An 18,049-nucleotide genomic window follows, 5' to 3' on the forward strand; every position below is an offset into this window, starting at 1 on the left:
GAAAGTTATCAACCATGATCAACCATGTACAAGGCCTTAGGAAAGTCTATGAATATTGCAGCGAGGCCTCTCGACTGCCCGCGTTTTGCAGATCTGTCTGAACATGATGCTTGTTTGTATTGTAAGATTCAGCGAGATCTGTGCAGCGCTGCATGAAATTGAACAAGCACGTGAGGAGATGTCAGCCATTTGTCATGAATTTGTCCCAAAGTGTATTGGAAAAGTGTATTGGATTACAATTGCGAACTTTGATACATGCACCTAGCATGACTGCTGAGTTTGCACTGGATCAGGGTGTCTTCAACTCCCTGTCCACAGCCACTCTGTTTTCCCACCACCAAGGACAGAGATTGAGGCTTTTAGTTCTTGCCATATATACATACAGTATATTGATTGTTTATTGAGTTCCGATTCCAGGTGTGTTTGTGTGTGTGTGTGTGTGTGTGTGTGTGTGTGTGTGTGTGTGTGTGTGTGTGTGCACATTCATGGGCATATCTGTGTGCCCATAACCAGTAGTTCTGCATTCTACTGGTCAGGTGATTGTGCACCTGTCCAGGTGTGTCATTATCACCAGCGATGCACCTTGTACCTTCGGACACACCTGTGGGCTGTGCTGATTGGCTGTCTTCCTCCGTCCAAACCATGCTCACCTGAGAGCCATGATCACCTGCGTGCTTGCCTGTGTGTGTATTTTTTATGATGCATAACAGTTCCCGTGCCCATTCAATTCTGCTGTTTTTTCCATGACAAATAGGGAAGTACTACCTGAGAGTCGCTAGAAAGCCTCTTCATTGGCTTTGTCAGCCAGAACTGTCGTTGCAGCAAGAACCCCAAGAAGTCACTCAGGTAAAGAAATAATGCCTCAAATTCTCATTTGAATGTCCTTCTGGATAGTAAGGCATAACGAGACATTGTAGTGTTTGGTGTTGTTCATGTTTCTCTTTGCAATATGTGTAATGTTCATAACGTTTGTAATGTTTGTTATGTTTGAAATGTTTGTTATGTTTATAATGTTTGTAACCTGCTATTTACATCTGCGTGTTGAAAGGAAAGCATTTTCAACGGAACAGTGTTTACTGATGTATTGATGTGCACAACTATGTCCACTGAGATGAATACTATTGCACTCTTACAATGAGGGTAGTTTGTTGTAGTATCTGTGTAGATCAGCGTTTGGGTATGTGCTCACTGCTGGGTGAAGGGTGTGTTGCAGTTGCCTTTGAGGGTGTGGATCTCACTGTGTGCTATTTGGGTGGTGGTTTAGTAAGGCTTGGCTCATTCAGGCTAAATGTAAGGCCTACCATAAGCTGGACAAAGCTCCCTAACTAAATCCTTTACATCAGTGGTTCTCAACCATTCTCATTTTGATGTCATGATGTGCAGCTGAGATCCGCCTGCAACTTTTAGGCAAGCTTGCCATAGTTAACAGCCTATAGTCGTGTTTTTAAGATATGTTGCAACTGCTAGATTTAGCAACTTTTTTACCTGCCTGCCCTAGCAACAAAACAGTCATGCCTAGCGGCCTAGAGGACTCTCACAACATGGGCAGCACCGGTTTTCCCTTGTTGAGCCCCCCCCCCCCCTCTCTATCTCTCTCTCCTCCTCCTTCAGTAATGGCCTCCCCATCTCTCTCTCCTCCTCCTTCAGTAATGGCCTCCCCATCTCTCTCTCCTCCTCCTTCAGTAATGGCCTCGTCCTGCAGTGCCCTCCTCCCCGAGGAGCAGCTCCTGTGCTCCGTGTGTGGCGACGTCTTCACCGACCCCATCACTCTGCCCTGCGGACACAACTTCTGCCACTCCTGCCTCCTGGGCCTCTGGGACTCCTCCTCCTCCTCGTCCTCCTCCTCTTCCTCTTCCTCCTCCTCCTGCTGCTGCCCCCACTGCCAACGCGCCTTCCCCTCCCGGCCCGAACTCAGCGTCAACGTCGCTTTCCGCGAGATCGCCGAGCGCTTCAAGGCGACGCGCCTCGCCTCGGTGACGACAGCGTCGCCGTTGGCCTCCGAAGCTCAGCAACACCAGGCTCCCTCTCACCCTGCCGCCGACGATGAGGTCCCCTGCGACGTGTGCACGAGCCCCAAGCTCCGGGCCTCCAAGGCCTGCCTGGAGTGCCTGACGTCCTACTGCGCGGCGCACCTGGAGCCTCACCTGCGCGTGGCGGGGCTGCGGAGGCACCGGCTCATCGAGCCCGTGGAGCGTCTGGAGGAGCGGGCGTGCGCTCGCCACAACCGGCCCCTGGAGCTCTACTGCCGCTGGGACCAGATGTGCGCGTGCCGCTTCTGCGCCGAGACTGACCACCTGGACCACGTCATGGTCACGCTGGACGTGGAGAGTGTGGAGAAGAAGGTGGGGGGCTAAAGAGTGAAAGTGTGTGTGTGTGTGTGTGTGTGTGTGTGTCTGTGTGTGTGCGTGTGTGTGTGTGCGTGTGTCTCTTTCTGTGTGTGTGTGTGTGCGTGCGTGTGTGTGTCTCTTTGTGTGTGTGTGTGTGTGTGTGTGCGTGTGTGTGTGTGTGTGTGTGTGTGTATGTATGTGTGCAGGGTGCGATTTGTGTAAAAACCAGAGGGGGGGGGATGATTTTGAATAAGTTTGTAAACCCCCCCCCCCCAAAAAAAAAAAATTCGATTCATAGCCTAGTGTCATGGCTAATAATAGCCTATATTAATTTTGCCACCTTTGTAACATTTTAGTTTTAGTTTACCGTGGTGTATGACTTTAAACAGCGAGTGTGCTTGGTATGATGATCAGCTCCTCTAATGCATGGTAGGACTACGTTTTGACAAGCATACAAATTCACCTTGTTCTTGCCTCATCTGAAATGACTCCTCTACTTTTGCTGCCTCCATCCTTTCTGTATTTGTTGTGTAAAATGTTTTTGTATATGATGGCACTGAAGTCTTAAGTTAGTGAATTGGCTAACAGTGTTAGTTGGTAACCAAATAGCCTACACATTGCGCTACATGCTGCGTAGGCTACGTGCATTCTCTCTCCTGCTGATTTGCGTTCAGAAGCCAAGTGCGTAATATTGCAAAAGTTGAAAAAATAAATGTTTTTATTGTAGCCTACAGAAAATAAATAGCCTACTATCATACTGTCAGTTAATTGGCTACAGTGCAGTGAAGAGTTTGGAGAGTAAAGTTATAGGGCAACTTGAAGTTTTATGAAAATAATTTACGAACCAGAACATAAAGACCATGAAGCTTCTATTTCTTGCAGCTGTCAAAAACACCCGCTAGATATTTTAAATACCCACCAACATTCGTTTTTGCAGTACAGATTATTTCTAAAAGCTATTTGTCTACTAGGCCTAGCCTACTGGCTAATTTATCAAATAAGTGCTTTCTCGTTCGTCCTCCGCAAACTACAGGTGTTTCGGTAGAGAGCCATTGAATAAGCGATGCCAAGCAATTTCTGTAACACTTTTTGTGACATTCAGCAAATATCTCCTCATTTAATGTAAGTTCCTTCGGACAATAGGCCTACGTTCTACTCTACGTGCAGTTGTCCTCCATCTCAGTTGCATCAGTTTTCTAAAATATGACGATATGCTTCACTGAATCCTTCTCGTTTTCTTTCATTTGTCCAGCTAACTTTTCCATTGAAACTAGCCATTTATGATGGATTACACACTCGACATTCTGAAATGTCCTGTACGATCAAGGCCAAATTAAGTTATCACGCAGCCACTGTGTCAGCAGCATGAGTGCTGACAGTCACGGTCAGGGTCGGACTGGGAGCAAAATTCGGCCCTGGCAATTTTCTCCAGGACCGGCCCACCACTGGACCGACGAACCCCCCCCCCCCAAAAAAAAAAAAAAAAATCCGCAATTACAAACACAGTTATTATGCTGTAGCAACACTTCATAAACTGAACCCAAACATTTACATTTGGACCTATAGCCTAATCACAATAACACGGGGGTCCGGCGGTGTCTCTCCGGGATTTTTAATGTGCTAATCACACCGTTTTGAACTGTTTTGAAATTGAGAGTGACAGGATTCAGGGATGCTACTAAAGACAGGCTCATCTTCTGTCTGTCTCACGTCATGTTACCCCATGCATTAAACCACATGTCACTGCTTGACTAAATGAAAAATATAGGCTACTGAACAGGACATAGTCATAGTTGACAGAAATTACGTTTTGTGCCAAAATGTTGTAGGCTAGAAACACAAACACAGCCTTTATTTGGTGCAAATCTTCTCCTAACTTTGGTTATAGTCCGCGATTCACATTAACTGTAGACTATCACCACAAGTGTATAGCCTACTAAACGTTTTTGCACTAGTGTGTGTGCCGTCATCACATTTTGCAATACCGTTACTAACCTAGGCTACCAGTTGATAGCCTACTTTTTACCTGCATCGACTCGCGATTGATTGTGCATCTAATGTAACACTCGGTGGAGAGACCACTTTCCAAGTTTCACTTTCACTGTCGTTGTGAGCTAAAGGGATAGGCCTACTATATGGGAAATACTTTGAAGTTCCTTTTAAGTAGGATCAGCTCCAAAAATGAATGGGTTTTCTTTAACCTGTGCTACTTTTCCAGCAAGTTGTGCGAAAATTGAAACTACCCGTGGGTTTTTTTTTTTTTATGTTAACAGAACCGCACTACAGTAGCCTACGTGGTGCAGTAGGCCTAGGCCTACTGTAAATGAGCTCTTGGTAGCGCGTGCAACTAACGTCTATAAAAACAATAGACCTCTGTTTGCTGTTTACGGTTAAACTGCAATAATGTAAACACCAGCCAGCGGAGGCCACTTATACAGCCTAGGCTACCATGCACTCGAACTAGCGGCTGCTTGGACAAATCCACTTGAGGGGTGGGGCAGGGGGGCGCGATCGTAACACACACTGAACCTGTCATGAAGAGGCCAAAATGATTGACCTGTCACCCCCCAAGCCAAATGGATGCAACTGCATTTATAGGCTAGACCTAGGCCTACATGACGGGCCGCAAATAGGCTAAATAATCCCGCAGGTCACCGGCCCACATGTGGACCGGCCCACCCCGGTTGTACAGATCAGGCGCGCCTGCAGGTGTACGTCCGTACGCACTGTGCGTACCATCAGGCTATTCAACAACAAAAGACAATTTCCCTTGTGTGTGTGTGTAATGTGTATTCACTCCAAATTGGCCCACCATACCTTCCCAACTATGCACAGTATCCCATTAGCTGCATGCCATCAGGCTATTTACAATTTTCTATTTTGTAACTTGAGCGTGAACATATAATCAAAATTAGCGCGCGCACATTTTGTTTGAGCAGGAGACAGAATATGCACGCAGGCACACAACTAGGCTAGGCTACTTGTTATTTTCTTTTACTCGGCTATCTATGGTTATCAGCACACAATGTTGAGCTAATTCACTAACTCAATACTCATCATGGATATCACAAGTTTAAACAACAAAAACAGAAAGTATGCAAAGCTAGAGGAGTTATTCCAGATGGGCAAGAACAAGGTAGGCAATTGGTGTAGGCTACTTGTCAGAACATTAGACTGTAGCTGTTTAAAGCCAGACGTCACGTTACCCTAGAACAAAACAAGGTACATTTAGCCTGTATTGGGCTGTATACGTTTTCCAAATGAATAGGTAATTGTAGACGTTGATTACTATTGCATGTGTATGTTGTTATGGTATGTAGGCTACTTTTTTGCTGACCAACAGATAAATATTGTCCACGCACGATGAGTGTGCGTACCATAGCATTAATTCCTGCAGGCGCCCCTGGTACAGATTACCAGTCCGAGCCTGGTGACGGTGCATTTCTGATGTCAGATTATTATGTAGGCTAGCCTACTAGACTGTTCTCACGTTGCAGCGCTTTACTTATATGAAGTAGCATTAATCAATATGAGGGGCAGAGGGGGATAAATGTTGTCCCTACCGGGGATAAAAATAATTTAGCAGAGGTAGGGATAGGAAAACCAGAGGGGGGGGGGGAATCCCCACCATCCCCCCCTACAAATCGCATCCTGTGTGTGTGTGTTTGTGTGTGTGTGTGTGTGTGTGTGTTTGTGTGTGTGTGTGTCTGCAAGGACATCCCCATCTATCGTGAGGCCAGAGCAAAACTGTTGCATTTGCCTGTCTGATTTCCTTTGCAAATTAAAGTTCTTTTCATTTCCATGGATGTCAGACACATATGGAGTGGTTGTGACATTTGCATTAAAAAAGCAAAGCGTTATGAAATGTGTACTCTCTGTCTCAACCATTCACTTCCATCTACTATCATATCAGTGAACATTCAGCAATGTAAAAATGTACTGAAGAGGTACATAAATTCAATCTGAAATCACAGCCTGGGTTCACACATAATATGATCTGGTGCATATTTGCATATCACCTGAGTGAGCAGCACACACAATTCATGTGTGTTACAAATTCATTCATTTAATTTGCAATACGCCAGTGTTATTAGCAATAATCTGAAATAATGTGCAGTTGTGTGGAAATGTCAAGTCAAGTCTGGTTTATTTATAGAGCACATTTTACTGTAAACAACATATATTACCAAATGTCTGTAGCTTTCAGTGTCTCTCTGTGTCTGTGTTTTTCTGATTTGCTTCTCATTTGTCCTCCTCCCCTTGTTTCTCCACTAGACCTCACTGAAGATGCTGGAGGGTGTAATTAACCAGCTGATTCAGGAGAGGCTGAATAAGACACAGGAGCTCAAACAAGCAGTGGAGCTCAGCAAAGTGAGTTTAAGGGCTGAGCTACACCAGGCGCGTAACTGAAGCGTTCCGTTCGCGTTGGGTCTGCTGCAACAATTAGCTTCCATTATAATCAATGGAAGTAGCTACACCAGACGTGACAGTGGGCCGTACGTTCGAAAAAAATAGGCCATTCATCTAAAATGGATTTTACACGTCGCGAACGGAACGCTTTAGTTACGCGCCTGGTGTAGCTCATACCTAAGGATTCAATTTTGACCAAGTTCTAGCTTAGGCGGTCTGTTGAATGCATCCATATTATTGTGAGACAAATATGATACAAGTTACAGTATGCAATGTTCATGTATAATACTCACTTACTCACATGCACACACACACACACACACATTCTCTCTCTCTTTCTCTCTCTTTCTCTCTCTCTCTCTCACACACACACACACACACACACACACACACACACACATTCTCTCTCTCTTTCTCTCTCTCTCTCTCTCACACACACACACACACACACACACACACACACACACATTCTCTCTCTCTTTCTCTCTCTTTCTCTCTCTCTCTCTCACACACACACACACACACACATACTGTACACACACACACCCTGCAGGAGAACACTCAGCGTGAGGCAGAGGAGAGTGTGCAGGTGTTCCGGGCGCTGCTGCGCTGTGTGGAGGGCAGCCAGGCATCGCTGGTGGAGGAGATGGACCAAAGACAGACGGCCTTGGAGCGCAAGGCACAGCGCCTCCTACTGGAGCTGGAGCAGGAGAGCGCCGAGCTCAGGGCCAAGAGAGACGAGCTGGAGAAACAGCAGAAGAACGACGACCCCATTGACCTACTACAGGTGAGGAGCACTGGCATTAATTCAGTGATATTCAATAGTTTTTAGTCTCTCTCTCTCTCTCTTCTCTCTCTCTCTCTCTCTCTCTCTCTCTCTCTTCTCTCTCTCTCTCTCTCTGTCTTTTTAAATGTAGTAGCAGTAAGGTATCAGGTTGTGTCAAAAGATCTTCACCACTCTCTTTGTCTTTTTTTTATTCTATCCATCTATCTATCTCAATATGCATTGAGTGGTCTAACAACAATAAAATCTATTAGGGTCTATCATTTTACAGGTAGGTAGTAGTATGTGAAGGAAATAAAGTAATCTCTCCCTCTCTCCTCTCTCTATATCTCTCTTTCTCCTCTCTCTATACTTCTATTCTATCTGTACAATTTATATTCCTACTCTTCTTTTTTTGCTAGCCTCTCTCCAACACAGAGAGCCGCATCAGTAACCCCTTAACCCCTTTGCCCTTGGCAGAATTACCCGCAGGCTATGTCTCGGCCGCAGGTGAAAGACTGGTCAGACACCAGAGTGTACACTGACCAGTGTGTGGGCCTCACCAGGAGAGTGCTGTCCAAGGTGGAGGAGATGCTCAAGACTGAGATGAAAAGGATGGAGGAGAACGGTATGAACAAAAACAAATGCAATCAATTTATTTAAATAAAAAATATAAACCATAATGCATTTTGTCAAGAATAAAAACAAAAAGCCTGAAGGTGTTGACCAAATCTGAGACCCCATAGATATTTGTTTGCAATACTGACGGATGTCAGATGTCATACTGACAGGTGACCTACTCTACAGTGTGGATAAATGCTAATGATGTACTGCCAACACAATGCTCTAGACCAGTGTTTCCCAACCTTTTTTCCTTGAAGGGCCCCTTGCCTGTGTCTAAGACAAGCCAGGGCCCTCTACCCGAACTCCTATCCGCATACACACACAAAAAGAATAAAGTGATTAATAAATAAATAAATTAATTAATAAAACTTATAAGTTCAGAGGTCAGAAGTAATAAATAGCTATGAATTTAAATGTGGAACAAAAATATGTTTTAATTTGGATTATACAGAATTTTGATTATCCAATTGGGTGTGTTATTGGGATTTTCTACATTTAATGTACGCAAATATAATTTTGGTAACCTTACAACCTCAGCCCAGGCAACATTGTGCGGACCCCCTGCAAACTCTGGCACCCCCTAGTGGGGTCTGTGGACCCCAGGTTGGGAACCACTGCTCTAGACTTTACATGTAGTTGATATGGTTTAGTTTATACCTGTCAATAATGTCAAGGCCATGCTATTTTAGAGGCTTTTATGCAGGGGTAAATTTGTTTCAGTAAATGGTTGTTTAAGGTGTCTATCCATAATTAGAATGGCATTGTACTCACTGCACTCATAATCAGTATTTTCAGTACCTGAATAGTGTTTATTGTTCTTTTCCAGAGCTGAAAAGGATTCAGGCGTATGCAAGTAAGCACATCTCTTTCCTTAAGCCTGTGTTCATAAGCCTGTGGTTGTCTTCTCACACTGAAAATGTTAGAATGGTTCACATAGACAGTCTCCGTCAGTTGGTTTTGAGGAAAGCAAACATAGTACAGTACTGATCTCAAACCAACAAGTAAAATCATCAGTGAATTGAGCTGGTTTGTTTCAGTTTCTGCCCTTGTCGGTCTAGTGTCGACATTTGTGTCAATTTGCTTAGCTTAAGTGTGCAAACAAGTTTATTTGAATAAGCTAAATCAAGGTACGCTTACTTTAAAAATACTTAACAAATGTGGAAAGTTCTGACAACAGAAATGTATAATTACCCAAACAGGTCTCACATTAAAAAGGGACAAAGGGACAGCTCTATGTTGTCATTTTACTTGATAGTAATTTTGATGGGTTAATCAGCTTTCACCTTTTATTTGATTGTATCTTTTCTCTTGTTTTCTTTCTCCTCCCTCCACCCCCCACTATAGTTGATGTGACCTTTGACCCTGATACGGCTCACCCCAATATCCACTTGACCGAGGACGGCAAGCAAGCTGGGCGTGGCGAGACCCTCAAAGAACTGCCGGACATTCTGGCCCGTTTCGACCCGGTGCTCTGCGTGATGGCCAGACAGGGTTTCTCATCCGGTCGGTTCTACTACGAGGTTCAAGTCAGCAGCAAGACGTTCTGGGACCTGGGGGTGGTGAGCGAGTCAGTGAACCGCAAAGGCATGATCACGTCCAAGCCAGAGAACGGCTTCTGGACCGTGCGCCTACGGAACGGGGACGAGTACCGGGCCCTGGGCTCGCCCTCAGTCCAGCTCGCCCTGCGCGGGCGACCGCGGAGAGTCGGGATCTACGTCGACTACGAGGGCGGGCGGGTATCCTTCTACGACGCAGAGGCCGGGCGGCACGTCTACTCGTTCACTGGACACTCCTTTACCGAGCCACTCTACCCCTTCTTCAGTCCGGGTGTCGCAGATGACGGAAAGAACCTTGAGCCATTGGTTATAACGTCTGTCAACCGAGCGGATTGTGACTGTTAACTATTAGTGTAGGCCATGCACTAACGCCAACAATGGATTTAGAAAGATGTTCGTAGTCCCAGTAACTCTGACTACGTTCAGAACATCCATTCATTCTCTATATAGTGCACTATATATTATATAGATACTATTCACTCATAGTTATTCACTATACTGTATAGGGCACAATGTTGTGAATGAGTACAGTAGATATTCTGAACGCGGGTCTATGTTCTGTGTCAGAAAATGACAGAAATGTACATGATTAATCACATATCCCTTTAAATAATTCATACGCTGAGCTCTTCCACTCCACAAACATCCATATATTAGTGCAATGAGGTCAGGACATTAAGGTCTGCCCTGGAAGAACAAAACTTATGTCCAATGTAATCTGGCTAATTTTGGGGTCATGAAAAAAAGACACATAGCTTTAAATGCTGCATCTCATCAGGCCCTGCCTTGAGCTATCTCTCTGGAAAGCCACTCAATTTTTAATGTTTGATTAATAACTCACAAACAAAATAAAAAGTGAAATGTAAAAACTGTCTGTCTTTTTTATTTTTATATATATATATAAATTCAAAATGTTCACTGTGAAATCATAGTCAAGACCTGAGCTACTATTAACATTGAATGCAGTATGTATGACAAGGTTGTGTATGTTCTAAATTATGATCTGCCATTTATACCATTATGGGAGATGTGTTTTTAATCTCTAATGTTAATGCATATGGGCAACATACAGTGAGTATCTAACTCATAAGAGTCATAAGAATATGAGCCTCCAAAACATATATTCACACTGATAAAAAAAGAAAATATAATTATAGCGCTACTTGGAGTTTTCTGCCAATTACCTTCAAACAGGTCCTCTTGTATAAGGGAAAAAAGAAAAGAGAAAGAAACTAAAGCACCATCTCACACAATTTGCAAAGCCTTTGCCTGCTCAATTTCCAACAAGTATGGGACTCTTGTAGGAATACAACAACAGTCTTCGGCCACGGCCAATCACGCGCCAGCACAGACCATTTCCAACCAAACTCACTGAAGAGGGAGCCCCCTCAGACGGGGCTTTTTGCATGCTGCTCCCACAAAGATAAACACAGCTGTAGGAACAGACTGAATATATGGCTCTGTCCGGCAGAGGCGAAAGGTGTGCCAGTCCGTCAAAGGTCGGTTGAGGACGACAGACGCTTAAAGGTGGGTAGGCTGAAATATTTTTCTTGTGTTGAATAATGACAAGAATTTTCCACGTCTAGACAAAACTACAAAACTGTACAAAACTGTAGCATAATAACCAGGCTTCAAATATAGTATGACTTTGCAGATTCCAGGTGGACTGGTAATATATTTTCCAATTTCAACTGGTAATATATTTTCCAATTTCAATTTCAATTTTATTTGTAAGGGACAGTGTGCAATTAAAACATAAATGTAACCATTTGATGCATTGCACCAGAGTTAGCCTTGGGCTAATTTACATCTGCAGCCCCACAGGAAGCACAAATACAAATACAAGCACAAATACAAATACAAATACATTTTAAAAATCAAAACATTGCTCAATAAGTAAAAAAAAAGAAAGATATTATTTGATGATATTATTTCATATAGTGAAGTTTGCCATCATTATGACAACTCCATCTACGTCTGATGCAATATCAGTTTATCATTGATAGGCCTACTGAATGTCATAGAAACATTAAGGCCTATTCACTCACACCAAAGATTCGCGATGAGATGAGCTGCAACATTCTATAAACCAGCAACTTGCTGCAACATTCTAAAACCTTGCAACTGACATTTAAGAATGTTTTGTGACAGCTTGCAACGACGTGCAATATATAATTCACATCGCTGCAACTCCTTTCTGCAACAGTTTTGTCTCGTTGCAAATCTTTGGTGTGAATTGGGCCTTACACATTCTGGTGTGCCATTCATGGACAATGTCAACATTAGTGTAAGTGTGGACTGTAATATATCAGTGTCCATTAGTAATGAGACCAGTGGCAAGACAATGGCAAGTTTACTAGCACATTTCATACACAGATGTGACACATAATGTGCTTAAAGTAAATAACAGTGGAATGAATACATATTTTGAAATAAAAATGCCTAAAACATAAATGTGCCAATCTCAATGTTAGCATCATTGGTAAGATACTGACATGTTTATGCCAATGATAAGGACATGGGGCCATTCTTATGATGGGTGGTGTTGAAGTGTTAATTATTTTATAAAAAAGTGGCTTCCATCTTTTATAGGAACTGAGTAAGTTAAAGCAACACTACATAACAATGTATAACTTTTTGTCATGCTACTTGTTGTGGTATCATCTTCAAATTCATCTTGATGGTATATAGCCATGTGAAGGAGTAGGACAGATGAACATCTGTGCCATTCCTACCAGCCATCGAGTGCATGCACAATGCAGTTCTGTGGAACGTACCACATAAAATGAAAGAAAACCTTACACATGACACCACTGACTACATTGGCAAAATATACCCGTTAGCATTTTCCTTCTACCGGTTGCCATTAAAGGAACACGCCACCCAAAATCAGTAGTAATATATGTTCTTACCTTAACTTTCACGAGTTGAGTCATACCTCTCCCGCGCCGGTAGGTGCACTCAAACGCTCTGTCGCACGGCGCGAATGTGTTAGCATGTTGCTATGCTAGCGGGCTCTGCCGTGGCCGTAGAGAGAGGAACATAGCAGTAATCAAACACCTCCATTTTTTTCCTACTTAAATACAGTTGCACGAGTAGTTGATAAAAATGTGTACGTCACACAACATGAAACGTGGCGATTTTCCAAGCGAATAAACAGGAGAACTACAATGTGTGGCGCAATAGCACTTGGGAGTACTTCGACCTAGCGTGGTAATATTATTAACACCTAATTGGAGATCCTATCCACCACAGAGTTTAGAATCCATGCTGGATCGACCCTCAGCCTCTCCCTCCCCTCTGAGCGAGAGAGGCACACACACTAGAGATGCGCTGATGGGCTATTATTTCAACCATAACTGCATAGCAAAACTTATCATCCATCAGCCATCCATCAGCACCAAAGTTTGTTGACCAATTTTCAAAACTGCACCCGCCCACCATCCGTTGGTTGTTTTAATGTAGGCTATATGGGTGATGCAGCGCTGCTGACGTGAGGCTAGAAAGCCCTTGCCTGTTCTAGAAAGACTGATCTAATGCAGCAAATATATTAAAAGGCTGAAGTCGTACATTGGCTAGGCCTATCCCCAGAATATCAGCAGCAAACTCAGTCTCTGTCGCGCAAAACAGTCTCCAAATAAAACGCACATCGGCCTGTTGCCTATTCTGCCATGCAGCTTGTGACAATATATCGTCCAAAATGCTTGATTGCATTGCATTCTCCACATTTTTAGCTACATTTTCATGTACCACATCAGCATTTTTGTTCAGTGAATCTTTTGTAAATTGCTTTACAATTACCGTCGGGCCTATAGGCCTATTGCCTGGTTTGCCTCAGCTTCGGTCACGTCCTTTTACAATTTTATCATTGTAATAAAAAACGCAATTTGCCACATAATTTCAGCATGCTCCTGGCCTACTAATTAATGCCTATTGTACTTTATTTTTTGCAAAAAGAAAGAAATCCTTGATAAAATAACAAGTCATTCACATTATAGGCTACTTTACACATATGTCAGGTTGACTGACAAGCCTGTTCTGAAGACTCCCATTCATTTTGACTGCACGAGCGCGTCTTTTTCAGACAGACATCGCAATTTATTTTATAGCAGGCCATCGGACAAATATGACGCCTCGATATTAAAGAAACTCCGACTCCATTCATTCTGAAAGTCCACCGCACAACAGTGCAACGTGCATGTTCACATTTTTAGTAACAACCGCCAAACTTGCTTGCTTGCCTTACACATCTAAGTTTTCCGACTATTTTTCTTACCTTCTTTTTCCGCTGATGTTTTGGAGTTTGTAGAAGTTTTAGCTCTTACGTTCTGAACATCTCGCACTGCCATTGCCCGATGTCATTTCTGAGTCATATCACTCTCTGTCTCTCTTTTAAATGCCTATTCCCTGAATGGTAGGCTACAATTATGTGTTTTATATATAGGCTAATATCTAAACAAAATAACCCAGGCAGTCTCATCTAGGATATAACACGGGTTGAAGTCAACGTCAAGTTGGTTCTATTTAGGGAGGTGAATGTGTGTAAACATCTGTAGATGACTCAGAAATGACATCGGAAGACAAGGAGTGAATAGTGGCAAGAGGCAAGCCGAAGTCTGCTGACAAGGGCCCGACGGTAATTGTAAAGCAATTTACAAAAGATTCACTGAACAAAAATGCTGATGTGGTACATGAAAATTTAGCTAAAAATGTGGAGAATGCAATGCAATCAAGCATTTTGGACGATATATTGTCACAAGCTGGCAGAACAGTCAACAGGCCGATGTGCGTTTTATTTGGAGACTGTTTTGCGCGACAGAGACTGAGTTTGCTGCTGATATTCTGGGGACAGGCCTAACCAATGTACAACTTCAGCCTTTTAATATATTTGCTGCATTAGATCAGTCTTTCTAGAACAGGCAAGGGCTTTCTAGCCTCACGTCAGCAGCGCTGCATCACCCATATAGCCTACATTAAAACAACCAACGGATGGTGGGCGGGTGCAGTTTTGAAAATTGGTCAACAAACTTTGGTGCTGATGGATGGCTGATGGATGATAAGTTTTGCTATGCAGTTATGGTTGAAATAATAGCCCATCAGCGCATCTCTGTGTGTGCCTCTCTCTCGCTCAGAGGGGAGGGAGAGGCTGAGGGTCGATCCAGCATGGATTCTAAACTCTGTGGTGGATAGGATCTACAATTAGGTGTTAATAATATTACCACACTAGGTCGAAATACTCCCAAGTGCTATTGCGCCACACATTGTAGTTCTCCTGTTTATTCGCTTGGAAAATCGCCACATTTCATGTTGTGTGACGTACACATTTCTATCAACTACTCGTGCAACTGTATTTAAGTAGAGAAAAAATGGAGGTGTTTGATTACTGCTATGTTCCTCTCTCTACGGCCACGGCAGAGCCCGCTAGCATAGCAACATGCTAACACATTCGCGCCGCGCGACAGAGCGTTTGAGTGCACCTACCGGCGCGGGAGAGCTATGACTCAACTCGTGAAAGTTAAGGTAAGAACATATATTACTACTGATTTTGGGTGGCGTGTTCCTTTAAAGCTCTGGGTGTTGTTGGTAAAGCTGTGCATGCCTTTTTAAATAGATCGCTCACCTGCTAGTTTTACACCAAAACTTGCATAGTGCTGCTTTAAATGAAACAATGATTTAGTCAGTTTTGTCTGTCAAGAAGTTACACTTTTGGTTACCATACCAGAATTGTTTTTACATCTAAAGAATATGACATAAATGTTTTTGAACAAAATGACTCTTCCAGTAAATGTAAAAACTAAGTCAGTCAGTATATAGAGCCATTCCATTGCAGCCTTCTATTCTAAGAGAAATAAACTATTGTTGATGATGAATGCTTCTGGTGAAAATGCTAAATTCCAAAGTGCATGTAATGGAAAATGCAAATTCTTGTGTTGACTACTGATTTTAAAGTGTTTCTCTCTGACACTTTCAGTTCTTTAACTTTACAGTAATTACCCTCCAAAAAGGGCTGACCAAATGACCATTATGAGGTGGGACAATATCCTCATGCTTTTTGCTGCAGGTTAGTGTGTATTTACCAGTTGTGTGTGTGTGTGTGTGTGTGTGACATACAGTAAATTAGGTAATTTTCTGTATTTATTACATTTGTGTCTCATGTAATTTTCTAACGCAAACATTCATAATCACCAGGATTGCCTGTTAATCATACTGCAAGCAGAAGGATGCTAAGGGCTAGTTTCTTATTTGTGGATTAAGACTAATGTGTCCTGGACTAAAAGACAATTTCATTCAGTCGCTTTTGATAAAAGTCTCTGCTAAATTAATAAATGTAAACTTAAATGTAAATGTAACCTCCTCTATTGTTTTCCACAGCAATCCTCTCTCTTATTCTGGCCGTCTGCCCGAGTTTCCCTCCCCGACACCTCCCTAAGGAGTATCACTTTGTGTCCCAGGCGAAGACCTGGCGGGCCGCACAGATCTATTGCCAAGCGAACTACGCCAGCCTGGCGTCCATCAACAACATGGCGGAGCAGGCCGAGCTCGAACAACTTCTGAAAATCCACGAAGCGGACGAGAAGGGGGAGGGTAAAGTCTGGACTGGCTTGAACAAGGGTGTGTGGTTGTGGTCATTACAGGATGCTAATTTCTACAGCTCGGGAGAAGTTGGGTTTAGACACTGGGCTACAGTTCAACCAGACCAAGGGGGCCAAGACTGTGTTCTGCTGTCACTGACTCAAGGCGGCTGGGTAGACCACCAGTGCACTGACCAAAAGAGCTTTGTCTGCTATGATGGTAAGTTCTATAAGACTAATTGAAGGAGAGTTGAAAATAATTCAGGGGGAGACCTAGTCGACTGCAGTTCAGCGGTAGTGCAAACTGCACCACATATGGGCTTGGTGCCCTTGGGGACACAGGTTAAAATCTGAACACCAGATCATCCATGATTCTTAAGCAGCTTTGTAAGCTGTGGGCACCCATCAACATACAGTATGCACTGTACACAAACCACAATACCTTGTCGACATATCAATATTGTGTCATTTGAACTAAATGATCTCTAGCCACAAATTGAAGTGTGGATTGGAGTGTGGTAGCAAAGATAAAAATTGTTTTTGTTCGTTCTCATGCTCAGCCAACCTGGGACACCCCTACCTCCTCAAAACCAGCTCTCTGTCATGGACTGACGCACAAACCCACTGCCGAACGCAACACACAGACCTGACCAGTGTGAGGAACCTTGGTGAGAATGACCAGCTGGTGGCCCTGCTGAACTCATCCAGCAGTCAGGAAGCCTGGATCGGCCTGCGCCGAGTCGGCTGGGAGTGGACCGACGGAAGTGACCCCTCCTTCAATTACTTCCAACCGAATGCAGGAAACACAGAGATGAGGAACTGTGCTGCACTGGATTTTAACCTCAATGGCAAATGGGAAGATGACGTTTGTACCAACCAATACCCATTTGTATGCCACACCAGTGAGTTGTCTGAATTGTCTCGTATTTCATGTTTGACACGAAGTGGGTTCGACACGAACGTGCTCATTCATAGAACTTTTTCTGTTTCTGTTTCTTGTGGTCATCATGCAATGTTGTTTTGTGTATTTGCTTATTTGTTTGTTTGTTTGTTTGTGCATTTTCTGTTTTGGTGACAGATGGAGCACATAGGTTGATTGTGAGGATAAACGTAACCTTGCAGATCACTAGCGTTAACCTGACTGACACTGCATTGCAAAATGCCATCTTGGAGCAGGTATGTATGGCCTGCTGGGGCCTGTGCAGGGTTGAATTGTGATCCAAACATACACATGTATACAGCTTGCAATATACATACATACATATTATTTAAATATTCATTATCTATTATTATGACCGACGCGCAGCGAAGCTTTTTTTTTTTTTTTTTTTAATCTTTTTCGCATGTCCAAATTTCCGTCAATGATTCCCGGGACACTGAAAGACCGGGGTAGACGAAACTTGGTGGGCATGTAACCCCATATGGATAGCATGGAACCATCGTTTTTCGTTTTGATCTGTAGCTCCCCCGCTGGACTGCACCCCCCGAAAGGAGGGTAGGGCAGACACAGTTTTCTGTGAATATCTTGAGAACCGTAAGGTTTAGGAGGACCAATTTTCTTTTTTGTATGTTGATCTCAAGGGGCCATGTCAACCCATTCCATAATCACTCATTTCATGTATAGCGCCACCTAGTTAAACACAAAAAAGTAAAAATGAGGTGTTTTCATCACAATATCTCTGATATTGCACAAAACTGCACGAAATTGGAAGTGTAGGATCATTATGACACCCTCTGAATGCACGCTAAGTTTCGTGGAATTTCGTTCATGGGGGGCCACACGATAAATTAATTTAT

The 18,049-nt window shown here is 43.3% G+C and overlaps 1 protein-coding gene across 2 annotated transcripts; it reads left to right on the forward strand.

Moving 5' to 3' along the window:
- The first annotated feature begins 616 nt into the window (after positions 1-616).
- Positions 617-10,518, forward strand: LOC143127316 (nuclear factor 7, brain-like). 2 transcript variants are annotated; one of them, XM_076288735.1, is made up of 7 exons: positions 617-846; positions 1,648-2,342; positions 6,603-6,698; positions 7,291-7,524; positions 7,981-8,128; positions 8,951-8,977; positions 9,469-10,518. In XM_076288735.1, the coding sequence occupies exons 2-7, from the start codon at positions 1,650-1,652 to the stop codon at positions 10,023-10,025; spliced, it is 1,755 nt and encodes a 584-aa protein (XP_076144850.1). In that variant the 5' UTR covers positions 617-846; positions 1,648-1,649; the 3' UTR covers positions 10,026-10,518. The 2 variants fall into 2 exon arrangements, with proteins under 2 accessions (XP_076144850.1, XP_076144851.1); XM_076288736.1 differs by having other exon boundaries at positions 1,684-2,342.
- The last annotated feature ends 7,531 nt before the right edge of the window (positions 10,519-18,049 follow it).

The sequence above is a fragment of the Alosa pseudoharengus genome, unplaced genomic scaffold, assembly GCF_046254945.1.
Source record: "Alosa pseudoharengus isolate Yale_2024_CS ecotype anadromous, Long Island Sound unplaced genomic scaffold, YU_APseudo_1.1 YU_APseudo_1.1_scf_17, whole genome shotgun sequence".
NCBI lineage: Eukaryota > Metazoa > Chordata > Actinopteri > Clupeiformes > Clupeidae > Alosa > Alosa pseudoharengus.